The sequence below is a fragment of the Pseudopipra pipra genome, chromosome 2 (assembly GCF_036250125.1).
Source record: "Pseudopipra pipra isolate bDixPip1 chromosome 2, bDixPip1.hap1, whole genome shotgun sequence".
Taxonomy (NCBI): Eukaryota; Metazoa; Chordata; class Aves; order Passeriformes; family Pipridae; genus Pseudopipra; species Pseudopipra pipra.
The window spans coordinates 64,692,641-64,709,373 of record NC_087550.1 but is presented as its reverse complement, the minus strand read 5'-3'; the positions used below and the strand labels follow the sequence as shown (position 1 = coordinate 64,709,373).

Sequence of the window (16,733 nt, the reverse complement as noted above, 5' to 3'; positions counted from 1 at the left end):
TTAATCCAAACATGGAGAATAAGTAAAACTTCCAGGGAAGACCCCAAATATATTCTCTCTGCTTTCCCAGGCAAACACCATAAACTGCAAGAAGACATTGACGCACTGAACAGAGCTCCTGAGGCACCAATATCTTACACTCTGTATTGAGTCTGTGTGGCAAGGTTTTGGGGGGGGGGGGGGCCTACAGGGGGGACTTCTGTGAGATTCAGCCAGAAGCTGCAACCCAGTGCCAGTCAGCTCCAAGATGGACCTGCTGCTAGCCAAGGCCAAGCTCATCAGGGAGTGCCTCCAGGATAACAGAGTTAAACAGGGGAAAAAACTCCGACAACTTCAGCCAGAGAGAGGAGTGAGAATATGTGAGAGAAATAGCTCCCCAGACACCAAGGTCAGTGGAGAAAAAGGGGGAAGAGGTGCTCCAGGTGCCAGAGCAGAGATTCCTCTACAGCCTGTGGTGAAGACCATGGTGAGGCAGGCTGTCCCTCTGCAGCCCATGGGGTTCCACAGCAGAGCAGGTATCCCCCTGCAGCCTGCAGAAATGTGTGATGAGCTGACTGCAATCCCCATTCCCTATCCTCCTGCACTGCTGGGGGGAGAAGGTAGAGAATTCAGAAGTGGAGTTACACCCAGGAAGAAGGGAGGGCTGGAGGAAACTGTTATAAGATTTAGTTCTATTTCTCATTACCCTACTCAGATTTAACTGGTAATAAACCACACCAATTTCCCCAAGTTCAGTTTATTTTGTCTGTAACAGTAATTGGTGACTGATCTCCCCCCGCCCTTATCTCAACCTACAAGACTTTTGTTATATTTTCTCTCCCCTGCCCAGCTGAAGGGGGGAGTAATAGAGCGGCCTTGGTGGGTACCAGGCATCCAGTCAGGGTCAGCTCACCACGTACTCCCAAATATTCTGCTTGGATTTCAGCTGTTGAGCTCATGAGGCATGTTTACCAGCATCTAAACCTGAGGAAACCATCATGTGGATCATGTTGTCAGTGTTTGTGCCCAAGAGGGAAGGCCGTATGTGTCTAATGAGGCACATTGTATGAAAACTGGCAAAAGAGAATGCTAGCAAAGGAAGAATAAAGTTACAAATAAAGTAGGCTTAAAAATAGTGAAATCATTTCAACTATGACTTCCATTGTAGAAGCTCTAAACTCTCACTTGGTCCTCTAAAGCCCATGTCCCTGGTATCTCCTAAATAACTTCCCAGTATCCTATTTCTTCCCACTCCTGTCAGTACTGAAAAGTTCAATTGTCACAAAATGACCTATGCTTATATGACTACATTCCTTTACCCTCCAAAATGCTTGGCCATGTCTAGTTTGCCTGATGGCTCTGCTCTTTGTTATGTAGTAACTCCTGTGCTCATTAATTGTCTGGAAAAGTGCTTGTGGGCCCAGGCCAAAACCATGCCAAAAACCTTTTGCAAAAGTTCAACACAATTTCAGCAATTTCAGTTGCATAAAGCACCTTCTGCAAACAGCCAAGGATGCTGCCCATCCAAAAAAGCTCTTTACTCAGGGGACTCAAGCTCTGCAGTTAAATCTCAGCTTGTTATCTGTGTGCACCTTTGGTCACCACAATGGCTGTGCCTTGGGATGGATTCTAAGAAGAGTCCAGGCAGATTATGGGCACAGTGCCAAGTGGGAATAAAGCACCTTTCTGAAATCTAATTCTCAAACACAAAAAAGGGAAATGTAATGAAAACTTGACTGAAGGAAGACTAGACTTTAGCTAGACCCCTAAATCCCATTTTTCCAGATCTGATCTCTAGACCTTACAATGCCGAGCCAAGTACAAACACTTTCACTTATAAAGGAGCTATATTCTCTTTGAAAATCATCCTCTGCAGGTTCCAGCCAAGGCCACATCCCAGATGGGGAGAACTGTGGGGTTCTGTCTTTCAGCTTTTTGGTGAAGAAGCAGTCTCATTGAAATTCTAAATACCCTGGGACCAATATTAACTATTGTGTCATGTTGGAAGGTTACTTACCCTCCTCAGTATTTTCTGAATGAAAGACTCCTTAGAATAGGGAAAAGTAAAAGGCTGTAGGATCACTTGCGGACATCTTATTAACTGAGGCTGTGTATTGTCATTTCTAACATGGCTTTGCTGAAGTCTCCAAAACAACTCAGCTTTTGAAGCTTGCAAGAGCTTGCAAAGACCATTCAAGGATCAGGGAGCACAACTGAGAGAACTGAGGCGTAAGAGTCTGTAGCTGGTTTTAATCCTACTACCAGCGTGCATAGTTCAATCATACATATACATGCTGTATGTTTCACCAAAGTTGTGTTTAAGTTGCTTTTCTTCTTGAAAGACAACAACAGACTCATCTTTCCCACAGGTGAATGCATTTGAGATATGTTCATAGGTAAAGCATACACAGCAGCGGAGGCTTAATTAAACATTTGCCTAACCACGTAAACAGACAGTGATAAATCTTCATAACATCTGGCAGTTTAACCATTCACTAGTCATCCTATAATTAGCATGCTGATGAATTTAATAGAATACTGTTTTAATGTAGTGCCAGATGGCCCTTCTGACTGACAAGGAGAATGACAATCTCTGTCATGTTTACTTCAAGGGTAGCAGAACAGCCAAAAAGTTCCTTCTTAGAGCACAACATTGATGAAGTAAGAGGGTACGTTTACTTTCCTCAGAAATCAATGGCTTTGAATGTGCAACACGGAGTAAGCATAGTTCATGAACTTCCCATGAAAAGTTTCCTTGCTTACTTCTCCTATTTGGTAAAGACATTAGCTTGCTTGTTATGTTTGCAGAAGAACATTATATAAGACAAATAAGGACCAATCCCAAGGTCCTGTGAAACAGGAGGAGGTGGAGGACATTAAGAGTAGTGCTGAGAGAGGTCTGCTCTGCAGCAAGGCCTGTGAGATGACCCCTGATCACCTCAATGGAGCTTAAAATTGGCCCAAACACTACACAAGTGATTTTGCTACAGGTCCATTCATCAGAGAAATTAACTTTTACAAAGCAACTAGTGAAATGGCAAGGACACTAAAATGAGGAGTATCCATGGAAGAGAAAACTAAAAGACAGAGATATTTGCTGTTGGTAAGTGAAGACAATTATTGTGTAACCACGCAGAGAATTTCTATAAACTTCAGTATCATTCTAGAGTTTATAGACTATAATGGAATTAGTAGTCAGACTATAGCAATCTTATTATCAAAGAATGTCTTGCAACTAAGAACCTCTGGGAGAAGATAACCATGCGTGACAGATAAATCTCAGTGGCTCTTTCATTTTGAAGCTAGATGCAATCTGCTAGGCCAAAGTCTCTTTCATGACAACTATCGATCATGTTCCAGTTGAGCTCCAACTAACATTTTGAATATTAAAACTTGCTGACTTATTTTCATTCAGTGTATCTCTATACAATCCCTTTCTCTTAAATAATAAACCAACTGTCAAAATGTCAGTGTAGGGACTCTGTACAGACTGTTACCTTATCAGCATGAACAACACACTCCACACTAATACCCCAAATTCCCTGCTACAGAGAGCAACTGCTTTTGACATGAGGCTCTTCCAAAATGTACCCAGACTGATGGAGATCTCAAACTACTTTTATGGGCTCCTGCAGTGATTCTGACTTAAAGACTATAGCACAGTAAGGTTTAGTGACCCATGTAACAGTGACTCTGTGAAGGCCGAAGTCCGTGCTGTGCTGCGCGAGTACAGCATCACCTTCAGGCCTGTGCTGCGCTGCACCTCTCCCTCAGCGCAACGCAAATTCAGTCGGGGGATGATAACAGAGGAGCCTACAGGCAGCTACCACTCCACACCAGTGATTACACATTTGCATGGCCTTGCCTTTATCTCACAGTGCAACAATAAGTTATTATGCAAACATTCTCTGTTTGACAGTAGAAATGATGAATGGAGTTTTTTTCTTGTAAGAAAATCCTTTAAGAACTTGAATGATCAGAACAGACCAATCCTTCCTTCCAATGGGATCTGCACGGCATGCTGCACTGATGGGAGGCCACTTTGGTGCTGCCCAACATGGAGTACCCAGCATCTAAATGAACGTAAGATAAACTATACTATTCACCTTCTTTATACGCTTTATATGTTACCTTCTATAAATCTTATTTTAAATGATGCTTTACAGAATCCAGATGCCTTTCTTACTGACACCATAACCTCCGTGTTCAAATCCCTTGTTGCAGCCGGCAGGTCCTAGTTAGAAATGTCTCTCTGGAGAAAAAATCCTGAGGGAAGGGGTGCCCAGGGGGGTGGGTGGTTGACTGGCCCGGGTGCAGCGGCGGGCGGGCTGCAAGGCGAATCGCCCCAGTGGCTCCCGCGGTGGCCGGGTAGAGAGAGAGGGGGCTGTTTGGACGCCTCTTCCGGCTAAAGTACTGGGGTGTCCCAGCAGGGATGGGCGGGGGAAGCCGGAGGACCCCTGCGCTGCGTTTGCTTATGAGCGAAATGGGGCCGTCCCGCGCAGCCGGCGGGCAGCCCCGGTAAGGCACCGCGGGGGCACGGAGCGTCTGCCGCGCCTGGACGGGAGGCTGCGGGGATCCGGGGGCAGGGAGGAGGCGGAGGGGACGGGAGGGTCCAGCCGCCGGTGACGCCCGGGACGAGGAGGGGTCCGCGCCCTCCGGCACCGGGAAGATGCTCCTGCCCGCGCCGACGCCTCTGCCCCCGGCCAGGTCGGGCCGGGGCGACCCCCGCCCACTCAGTGCAAGAAGGGGACGCGGGGAAGGGACCGGCGCTCACACGCTCCGTTTGTGATACCCTGAGTTTGGCAGGATATGCGAGGGGTTATTGCTGTTCCAGGCAGCAAGGCAGCGGTAACCAGTGCACGGAAACCAGCCCCATTAACCCAAGAACAAAAGGACGTGCTGGGGCTGGCAGGGTGGGACGGTTTTAGACAAGGATGTCATGCGGGTCAGTGTCAAATGCTTTGCGTAAGTCCAGGTAGATGATGTCAGTTGCTCTGCCCCTATCACCAATGCTCTATCCCGGTCATAGAAGGTCACCAAATTGGACAGGCATGATTTGCCCTTAGTAAAGCCATACTGTCTATTCCCAATGTCCTCTTTGTTTTCCATGTGTGTTAGTATAGTTTCCAGGAGAATCTGCTCCATGATCTTGCCTGGCAAGAGGTGAGACTGGTCCGTGCTTTCCTGGGTTCTCAGCTTTCCTGTTTTTAAAAATGGAAGTTATATTTCCCTTTTTCCAGTCATTGGGAACTTCTGACTGCCACAGTTTTTCAAAACTGAAGGATAGGGGCTTAGCAACGTGGTCTGCCAGCTTCCTCAGGACATGCAGTTGGATGTCATCAGGTCCCATAGACTTGTGCATACCTTAGATGGTCTCAAACCTGATCCTTTCTTACAGTGGGCTCAGGGTCTTCATTCTCCCAGTCTCTGCCTTTACCTTTCCTGACTTCAGTTGCAAGGCTAGAGCACTTGCTGTTGAAGACTGTAGTGGGTTGACCCCGGCCAAATGCCAGGTACCCACTAAAGCCACTCTCTCACTCTCCCTCTGCAACTGAACAGAGGAGAGAGAAAAAAAAAGCTAAGGATTCATGAGTTGAGATAACAGCTGGGAGAGGTCACTTACTGATTACCTTCATGGGCAAAACAGACTCAAAGTGTGGATAGTACTTAAATTTATTACTAACAGGATAAGAGCCAAAGACTGAGAAATAAAACAGTCTTAAAAACACCTTCCCCCCACCCCTCCTTCCTTCCATGTTCTCCCTCTCCCCACCCAGTGGTGCAGGGGTATGGAGAATGGGGGGTTATGGTCAGTTGCTGCTTCTGCTGCTGCTCAGGGAGAAGAGTCCTTCCCCTGCACCCATGGGGTCCCTCCCATGGGAGACAGTCCCTGATGGACCTCTCTGGCATGAATCCATCCCTTGGTCAACAGTTCTTTCCAAACTGCTGTCCCATGGGTCACTTCTCCATGGGATGCAGTCCTTCACAAATAAGCTGTACCGGTGTGGGTCCCCCACAGGGTCCACAAATCCTACCCGGGAAAAACCTGCTTCAGCATGGGCTTCCATGGGTTGCAGGTCTCCAGCAGGACCCTGCTCCATCTTGGGCCTCCCACGGGGTCACAGCCTCCTTCATACATCCACCTGCTCCAGCATGGGCTTCTCCATGGGCTACAGGTGGGTCTCTGCACCCTGATGGTCCTCCATGGGCTGCAGGGGCACAGCTCTGCCACCTGAAGCACCTCCTGCCCCTCCTTCTGCACTGACCTTGGTGTCTGCATTGTTGTTCACATGTTCTCACTCTGCTCTTCCCTAGCCACAGAAACCCACTAAAAAGACTAAGGCATAGAAGTTGTTGAGAATCTCAGCCTTCTCTGTCCAGAGCAGCCAGGTCTCCTGTTTCTTTCTGGAGAGGGCCCACATTATCCCTAGTCCTTCTTTTGTTTGCAATAATGCCTCAGAGCTTTTTTTGGATTTTTTAACTTTTATAGATTTTAGAAGTAGATGTGTAATGAACGTAGACTTTAATGTAGCTGTGTTATATCCCTTACCCTGTAGCATAATGTTTACACATACACAACCCTACTACCCCATTTCATATCAATCCCTCTAAAATTCTGTTAGCGTGTTTAGTCTTCTTTTCAAGGTAGAATTGTAGAAAAATACCCTAAGGCCTGGACCAGAAGATATCACACAGACACAGTGACCTTCAAGCCCAGAACTTTGTAGGAACTCCAAGGACTGTATGTGCTTTGAAGAAGATGAAGATGAGGAAGAAGGGGTCCCAAATGCCGCCAGACTCAATTCCCGAAGGGGCGTGTCGGGGGGCATAACCGGGGGTTGGACAAATTGAGATTGGATGGACCTTATTATAAAATCATAGAATCAGTATCTGAGAGAGGGCGTGTGGTATGTATTCCTCTAGGCCTACGGACTCATTAAAGGATCTGCTCCCTTTATCTTATCTTCTACACTAAATTGGCCTGAAGTCTTTTCTCTGCAGTCTTTTAGGCAACAGTTTTGGCACTCCGAAAGGTGGAAAAGCCGGACCTGTGACTCCTCCAGATCCACTCATCTTGAGAAGCCTGGCTCCTCAGAACCACACAGGGAGGTGAGATAAAAGAGCAGCTCCTTTGGGTAATTTTGCTAGCATCTGCAAAGGGGTTTTTCCCAGAAATAGGGGAATACGGTAGGCTGGGAAGTGAGAATTTGGGCCTGTGTTGTTGCAAAAGTTGGTGTTTTCCCAGTCTGTGGGCAGAAGCCTGGGACAGTTAAAGGGAAGTGGGTGGAGGACACCCCCCACCACCACCTTGCGGCTTCGGTAAAGGCAGGGCAGGGACAGTGGAATCTACCACTGTGGTTACTAAGGGGTTTTGTATTGGCTTGCTACAGCCGGAAGGAGAGGACACCTTTCCATGTATTAAAATAAGTTGCCCTGGCCTGAGGTCAGTGGTGGTGCCTGGAGAGGGAGCTCCCAAGGTGATCCCGAGGTCGTGGGTTCAAGTCTGGCACCGGGTACCGTTTAAGCAGCTATTTTGCACCCTTGTTGACATTATTTATGTATGTTGTTTTGTGACAGCAAAATGTTTTGAGAATGTCTGAATGTAACAAATATGGGGATGTTTAAAATTCTATACTTATTATTTGAATAACATTATTGTGATAATTGCATGTATGTGGATGTATTTGAGAATTTAATAACTTCTAATAATTTTTATTTTAAAAGCTATTGGGAATTGAATGAAAAATAGGGAAAATTTTTGAAGCTGTAGTGTTCTGGTTTTGTGGAGATAAACTTAAATGTTCTTGGTTAAAATGACACTAATTTACACAGTGAAAAATAATTACAAAGGCTTTTAGGCAATAAGGAGAATTTTTCTCTCTCTTTATACTATGAAGCAGAAGGTTTCAAATCCTTTTCTTTACCTTGAGTTCAGTAATTGATTGGTAATCAGCATGCAATTTATGCTGAAACAGCCTGTATGTGAATTTATTTAGTTTAACTCTAGCTCCCTAGTAAATTGTCCATATTGCTCCAGTTTCCGTAATATGTGTACCAACTTTGTTTGCTGATTGATAAAAGGTTCATCCCGCACACTCCATCACAGTTAGAAGAACATGAAACTGCCAAACCCAATAAAAGCTTTGTATCAGCCAGCTCTACATTTAAGAAATATGAATTAATGAACATACTGGGCTTTAAGATGGTGAGATGTTAAATTTCATTCCATGTGTGAATGTTTTTAATCTACCCTCTACCCTTTACTTCCATTGTCAAGAAAACAATTTACACCACTTTTGAGAAAACTGATTTGAAGGCAAAAAACTACAAATGTTACAAGCAAAACTTATATCTTCTTGACAATGCAAAATGCAGTGGTATGAGTGAATAGTTAGCAAAGTTTTAGTTCGCCATGTCCTGGCTTCCTTTTCCACGTTATGTAAAAAAGGAGATTCTGAGTGAGGGGTTTGCTTGTTGTCTTCCTCACCCAAAGGTAAGATACTTATTCGTTTAGCCAAGGAGTTAGTAGGAAAGTTTCTATAGGAACAGGAATAGCGGCAGAAAATGACAAAATCTAATTCCACCCAACTGTTAAGCAGTAAACTATTGTTATTATGTTTAAGGGGCAACGCATTATTTCCTTTTTTTGCAAAGGCAATCATGCAAGAAGTGTTTCTTACCCTTTTCTTTAACTAAAAAGTAAGTTATAAAATCTCGGTTTTCAAAAACTTCATTCTTTTCTAACTCTGAGATAGGGGCAAAAAGCATGAAAACCCATCTTTCTTTAGGTTTGAGAGATTGATAGATTAATGAAAGGGTTTTTGTACATAGGGAGGCTGTGTTTATATGGTTTTCTAGTAGTGTATGTAAATGCATTACCTCTGTTTTAAGGAAAGGCCATCGTACCTGGCCTGGTAGTTGCCAGCATGGGTTGTATACAGTCCCGAGAGGAGGAGATCCCAAAAGGATCCCCGTTAGCCTTGGTTTTGCAGCACTGGAGGCATTTAACTGGCTCTGAAACATCTTTAGAGAGGCAGGAATTATGAAGGCTCTCTATAAATATGTGGCCTTTGCACAGGCTGCTCTGAGGGAAGACTTGGCCGAAGTTTGGCTCTTTTCAAATGAATACAGTGTTACAGCTTATGTCGATTCTTCATAAAGAGGAGCAGTGGAACGAAGTAGCGTATGCTGAACTGTTTTTGGTTTTTAAACCATCCGGGGCTGCGGGGCCATGGCAGGCTGCGGGGCCGGCTCCTCGGAGCACCTGGAGTGGCTGCATGGAGACCTGAGGGGCGTCCCCGAGCGGCTGGGGGGGGGTGTGTGTGTGTGTATTCCTGGAGCCTGTAGGCTCATTAAAACTTCTCTCTTATCTCCTTACCTAATTGGGCCTGAAGTCTTTTTTTTTCTCCCTAGGTCTTCTAGGCAACAGTTTTGGCAGCCTGAAAGGTGGAAAAGCGGGACCTGTGGCTCTCCAGATTGGAAAATTTTATCCTGCAGGAAATTCTTCTTCGGCCGGCGTATTTTGGAGAATTCCCGCACCGATCTTGAGAGGCCCAGCTCCTCAAAACCACACACGGAAGTGAGATAAAAGAGCAGCTTTTTGTTAGCAGCTGCGAACTGCTATTTCCCAGGAATAGGGAATATAGTGGGACTGGGAAACGGAAACTTAGACTTGGCCCAGAAGTTGCAAAAGTCAGTGTTTTTCCCAGTCTGTGGCCGGGGCGGGCAGTTGGACTGTCTGTGAGGTTTCGGTAAAGGCAGGGCAGAGGGAAACTCAGGTGTTTCGTGTTTTGTGTTGGCCAGGGGGGCCGAGCGGGGGGACGCCTCTCCGTGTGTTGAAGTACTGTGTTATGGCCTGAAGCCGGCAGTGGCGCTCGGGGAAGGAGTTTGCACAGTGCTCCTGGGTCTGTGAACTCTAATCCCGGTGCTACTCCTGTCTGTATTTTGTCATCATGGGTTGTACGCTGGCCAAGGAGAAGAAGATCCCTAAGGGATTCCCTCCGGCTTTGGGGGGGGCCGCCCCCCCAGGGGCTGCGGGAGCGATGTCGCCCGTAGCGGCTTCAGCCGCGGTCGCTAGCGGGGAGGCGGCGGCCCCCTCAGGACCTGCAGGGTCTGTTCTGGCTGGAGCCGCCCCAGGGGTGGTGCTGACTGCCGGCGCGGTTGCTACGGCAACGGGGGCTGCCGCCCGCACAGGCGTAGTTGCGGGTGTGGACGGCTCCGTCCCCGGAGGAGCCGACAAGGCCCGGGGAAGAGGGGTGGAGCCGCCCACTGCGGCCGGAGCTGTCCCCATGGTGATGGGAGGCACCGGCGTAGATCGTAGAACTGCGGGAGGAGGAGCAGGGGCGGTGCCTGCAGCCGGGATCACCGCCCCGGCCGACACGGGACCCTCCGGCTCCGCCATTGTGGGCGGAGCTAAAGCCGCCCCTTTTCCCCCAGCAGCGCCTGTCCTTTATGGTCGCTATCCTACAACCACGGGGGGCAGGGGTACTTCAGCTGCGCCGCCCAGTTATGTAGGATTTCCCACTGTGGAAGGGGGGAAGCAGGAACTGGAGGGATTTCCAGCTTCTGCCCCATATCATCAGGGAACGAGCACTCCAAGAAAGAGCAAATCAATCCCGGCCTCCGACTGGAAGCAAAGGCAGGGTCTTCCCCCCTTTGACCCCTCGAGCGTGAAAGTCGAAACTCGAGACAGTGATTTTACTGACACAGATACAGAAGCCTCTGATGGCAAATTAGATAGTAGCACGGAGGAGGAAAAACCTCCTGTAGTAAAACCAAAAACAAAGGGGAGGAGAGTCTGTGAAGCCCTAGCAGATTCCAGCCCAGTCGCTAGAAGAACGAGGACAAAGAAGGAAAAACCTGTGGTAGAGGCTCCCTTAATACAGGCTATGGGTAACCAAGGCCCAGTGTTAATAAAGGCTCCTTTTTCTCTGGCTGAATTGCAGCAGTGGAAAGCTTTTGTTGGAGCATATAGAGATAACCCAGATAAAGTGGCTAATTATATGGAAAGAGCAATTAGAACACAAAATCCAGATTGGTGTGACTTAGAAGTGATGATGGATACATTACTTGACTCCACAGAGAAGGAAATGGTTAAGCGAGCTGCTCAGTCTAGAATTGAGCTACTAATAACAAGTGGAGTACTCACAGGGAAACTTAAGGATATTTTCCCCCTAGAGGACCCGAAGTGGGACCCTAATTTACCAGAGAAAAAAGAAGCATTGAAATGCTATCAGGACTGGGTAGTATATGGTTTCAGGCATGGGATTCCAAAGGCAGTGAACTGGTCAAAGGTGGATGAAGTAAAACAAGATAGAAATGAGTCCCCAACAGACTTTCTGAATAGGCTAAGAGAGGTTATACGAAAATATACAGACATAGACACGGAGTCAGGTTTCGGGGAAAAGTACTTGGTCTATTTGTTCATATACCAGTCTGCGGATGATATAAGGAAAAAGCTGCAGGAGGTAGGGGGCAGGAAAGATATTGGTAAATTATTGGATATTGCTTGGACAGTGTATCGCAATAGAGATCAGAAAGGCAGGGCAAGGGTGCTGAAGCTAGAGGAAGATACCTGCCATGTACTCCACAGAAGCAGTAACTGTCAGGAACGCTGCAAACATAATGCCTACCACAAGTGTGATTTGGCAAACGATCGATGTTTTTTCTGTAAAAAGAAGGGACATTGGAAAAGGGATTGTCCAGACTTGAAAAGAAGTGGAAATCCAGTCCCTCAGCTGTCTGTGAACCGGGATGCATGAAGGGCATCGGAGGATTCTTCCCCAGCAGAACCTCTGGTTATAGCTAAGTTGGGGGAAGAAGAAGTTGAATTCTTGGTTGATACAGGCGCAGCATATTCTGTGTTAAATACCTTAGAAGGGAAATTGAGTCGTGATACTATAACTGTGGTTGGTGCTACAGGGGTAAGTGAAACCAGGCCTTTCTTTAAACCTTTGAGATTTAAATTAGGTAAACACTGGGTAACTCATCAATTCTTCTATATGCCAAACTCTCCTAAGCCTTTATTGGCTAGAGACTTATTGGAGAAATTCGAAGCTGAAATTAAATTCTGCAAGGGGGGAAATAAAAGTCATAATTCCTGACACTAAATATATCAAGGCAGCTACCTTCTTCATACAGGAGAACCACAGAGAGATCCTCACAGATGAATGAGAATGAATGAGAATGCTGTCATCCCTATAGTATGGGCTAGCGAGTGTCCTGGGAGATCCAAACAAGCAGAGCCTGTAAGCATCACACTCAAACCAGGAGCAACACCGGTAAGACAAAAACAATACCCCTCGAAGCTAGAAAGCTGTAAAGGGTTAGCACCCATAATTGAAAATTTCTCAGATTTGGGTTATTGGTAGAACATGAGTCCAAATTCAACACCCCTATCCTACCGGTAAAGAAGGCTGATGGCAAGAGCTATCAATTGGTCCAAGATCTGAGGGCAATCAACAAAATAACCAAGGACATATACCCAGTAGTAGCCAACCCCTATACCTTATTGACCACATTAACAGATGATTTAGGGTGATTTACTGTGCTTGATCTCAAGGATGCCTTCTTCTGCATTCTCGTACATAAGGATAGTCAAGAGCTTTTTGCTTTTGAATGGGAAAATCCTGTGGGAAAATCCTGAGACAGGGAGAAGAACTCAACTCCCCTGGGCAGTTCTACTGCAGGGCTACAAGAACAGCCTGACGATATTTGGAAACCAACTGGCAAAAGAACTGGAGGACCGGAGAAGGTAGCAACCAGGAGTTGTCCTGCAATATGTAGATGACATACTAATTGGTGCCAAAAGTCAAGACAAATGCATTGAGCTCACTGTAAGTCTTTTAAACTTTTTGGGACTAAGTGGGTATAGGGTCTTGAAAGAGAAAGCACAGATTGCAAAGGAGATAGTCATCTGTCTGGGGCTTGAAATCTACCATGGACATCGACAGCTCAGCACAGACTGGAAAGAAGCCATTTGTAGTCTCCCAGAGCCCCACACTGTACGAGAAATGCAGGCATTCCTAGGAATGATAGGATGGTGTCACCTGTGGAAAGTTAACTATGGGTTACTAGTCAAACCCCTATATGGAACACTAAAAGCAGCCAAGGAAGGAGTTGTAACATGGACAGATGAGACCAGAGCTGCATTTAAACAGCTGAAGCAATCTTTAGTGTCAGCTCCAGCATTGAGACTACCAGACCTAACTAAGCCTTTTGAACTGTTTACATATAAGCAACTAAATGTTGCTCTGGGGCTATTATCACAGACCCTGGGAAACCAGCAAAGGACTGTGGCCTACTTCTCCAAACATCTAGACAGTGTTAGCCAAGAATGGCCGGGGTGTCTGAGAGATGTAGCAGCAACTGCTATCCTGATCCAGGAGGCCTGAAAACCCACCCTTGAGCAGCGCATTGTCATCTATGTACCCCATGCAGTCCAAGCTGCACTTGAGCAGAAGGGGGGCCACTGGCTGTCCCCTAGCAGGATGCTTAAATACCAAGCTGTGTTGTTGGAACATGATCATGTTACCATGAAAACAACATCTATTGTAAATCCTGCTATGTTTCTGTCCTCAACATTGACTGACAGTGTGCCTGAGCATGACTGTTTGCAGACCATTGAGGAGGCCTATTCCAGCAGACCAGACCTGAAGGACGTGCCTCTGGAAAACCTGGACTGGGAACTGTACACGAAAGAAAGCAGCTTCATGCGGGATGGTAAGAGAATGACAGGATATGCAGTGACAACCAAGGATGAAGTAATCGAGATGAAGGCCTTGCCAGCAGATGTGTCATCCCAAAAAGCAGAACTAATTGCACTGACAAGAGCTCTAGAACTGAGCGAAGGAAAGAAGTTAAATATCTGGACTGATTCTAAGTACGCATTCAGTGTTGTACATGCCCATGGAGCCATCTGGAAAGAGAGAGGGCTACTAACTGTCCCAGGCAGTGGGATCAAACATGCTGACCAAATCCATGCACTCCTGCAGAGTATTTGGAAACCAGAGGACGTGTCTATCATGCATTGCAGGTCTCATCAAAAGGGGAAAACAACTCTCAAACTGGGAAATCATTTTGCTGACCAGGCGGCAAAAGGGGCTGCAGAAAAAGGTATCCTAGCAGTAATACCACAGAAAGAAATTGTTCTGTCAGGGTTCACCCCAAAATATGATGAGAAAGACCACCAGTTAGTTAAGTCCCTTAATGCTGAAATCAAAGAAAGTGGATAGGCTGTTACACCTACAGGACAGGTTGTGATCACACCCCAACTTCTTAGGGAGATAGCTCTACGGGAACATGAGGCTACCCACTGGGGACCAGAAAATCTTCTAAAACATTTGAAGAAGATAGTAATAGGGACAGGTATGACCGAAGTTGTGCAATCCATTGTAAGTAAAGGTGAAATCTGCAGGCAAAACAATCCTGATACAACTAAGAGAGTGGTGCTGGGTGTAACAAAGGCCAGGGACCTTCCAGGAGATTATTGGCAAATAGATTTTGCTGAGTTACCACTCAGGGAGGGATACAAGTACATACTAGTACTGGTTGACACCTTCAGTGGATGGCCTGAAGCTTGCCCCTGGTTCACTAACACAGCAAGGAAGTGGAAAAACCATATAATTCCAAGGTTTGGGGTTCCTCCAGGAATGTCATCAGATAGAGGGACACATTTCATTGCAACAGTAGTGAAGGAGGTTTGTCATGTCCTGGAAATTGTCTGGGGCCTGCATACTCCCTACAGACCTCAGGCAAGCAGCAAAGTAGAACATATAAATGGTACTCTTAAAATGCAAATTGGTAAAATTTGTCAGGAAACATCCATGTCATGGGTTCAGGCTTTGCCTCTAGCTCTGCTGAGTATTCACATACAACCAAAACGGAGAGATAACCTAAGTCCTTATGAAATATTATGTGGGAGACCATACCAAGCTCTGCATATTCCAGGGGACATTCACATGAGGGGGAAAGTTGATCTACAAAAGTATTTAATGGCTGTAGGCTATACTTTACAGAAACTCCATAGATTTATTGAGTTATCCAGACCTATAGGACTGGACACCCCTGCTCATCAGTTCCAGCCTGGAGACTGGGTCTACGTTAAATGGTGGGACAGTGACCCACTACAAGCCAAGTGGAGAGGACCATTCCAAGTCCTGCTGACTTCCCTCACTGTCATCAAAGTTGCTGGCAAAGGACCCTGGTTTCATTACTCCAGAGTAAAGAAAGCTTCAGTTCCTGGAACAACTAGCAAATCAGAGCCTGACACAGATGAAGAGGATGCACTAATAAAGTAAGAGAAGTAGTAAAAAGTTTACTCAACCACATAATCCCAAGATTTGGGGTTCCTTTAGGAATGTCATCAGACAGAGGATCACATTTTATTGCAGTGGTAGTGGGAGAGGTCAGTCAAGCTGTGGGAATCACTTGGGTTTTGCACAGTCCCTATAGGCCTCAGGCAAGTTGTAAGGTCAAACACATGAATTATACTCTCAAAACACAGATAAGCGAAATTTGCCAAGAAACTTCCATGGTGTGGGTTCAAGCCTTGCCCACAGCTCTATTGAGGATCTGCATACAGCCAAGATGCAGGGGTGATATAAGTCCTTATGAGATATTATACAGTAGGCCATACCAAACTCCACATATTCCAGGAGAAATTCACATGAGGGGGAAAATTGATTTGCAAAATTATTTAATGGCTTTATGATCTACTTTGCAGAAACTACAGATATATGTCGTGACATCCAGACCAATAGGATTGGACGCTCCTGCCCATCCATTCCAGCCTGGGGACTGAGCCTATGTTACATGGCGGGACAGGTATCCTTTGCAAGCCAAGTGAAGAGATCCGTTTCAAGTTCTACTGTCCACCCTCACCGCAGCCTTGGTTGGTGGCAAAGGATAGTGGATTCACTACTCCATAATTAAGGAGGCCTCTGCTCCCTGGACACTAGAACAAAAGCAGATAAGATAAAAAGAAATGTCATTTAAACTACTCTTTTTATGTGTACTTTTTATGTGTACTGCTGGTATCCATGAACCAAGTTTGGAACCAGAATTTACATTTGACCCTAGTTCAGAATGTTTCTAATATTTTTCATAAAAATGACTGTTGGATTTGTACTCAAATTCCAACAACTGGTAAGAAAAGACCTTTGACTGAAACAAACTTCAATGAGGTCCACAAACTCCAGGACCATACGACACACAGGACACACACAGGCTCAGGAACTCTCACATCTGAATGGTGTGGACAGATCAAGAGAACCTACCTACCTATAGTCCTAAGGAGCTTAATCCTTAACCATGAAAACTACATGGTTCCCTGCATAGTTGTTAATGCCATGGGATAGGTCATTCTTCCTTCATATTGCCATTAAATTAAGTCCAGAGTGAAACTAACACCAGAACTTATAAAGGGATTGGCACAAATACCCTGGAGAATGACCCCCACACACAGAGTTCAGGATGCTACTGGATATGCAAAAATGAAGCATGAAAAGTTTTACCCTTTAATAAGGATGGGGCCTGTGTTCTTAGAGCCTTAGTTCGAAACATGACAATATTCCATCGAATTAATTAACAAGGTGGGTGGGTAAGAACCTACGTAAAAAAAATAAAAAGATCCAATAATGCCCCTGTTGATCATCCCATGGCCTTTCACAGTTTTGTTAGAGCTTTTATTCCTTCTTCATAAGTAAGTGAATGAGAAGAAAGGGATTGTCAACATTTCAGCCACTACTGAACAC

General features: G+C 45.9%; 1 protein-coding gene across 1 annotated transcript; it reads left to right on the top strand.

Annotated features, from left to right (window-relative positions):
- Window positions 1-9,703: 9,703 nt before the first annotated feature.
- On the top strand, window positions 9,704-15,977 carry LOC135409805 (uncharacterized). The gene is made up of 2 exons (XM_064645810.1): window positions 9,704-15,274; window positions 15,704-15,977. Exon 1 carries the CDS (start codon window positions 9,933-9,935, stop codon window positions 11,739-11,741), a length of 1,809 nt encoding a protein of 602 aa, XP_064501880.1. The 5' UTR covers window positions 9,704-9,932; the 3' UTR covers window positions 11,742-15,274; window positions 15,704-15,977.
- Window positions 15,978-16,733: the final 756 nt, after the last annotated feature.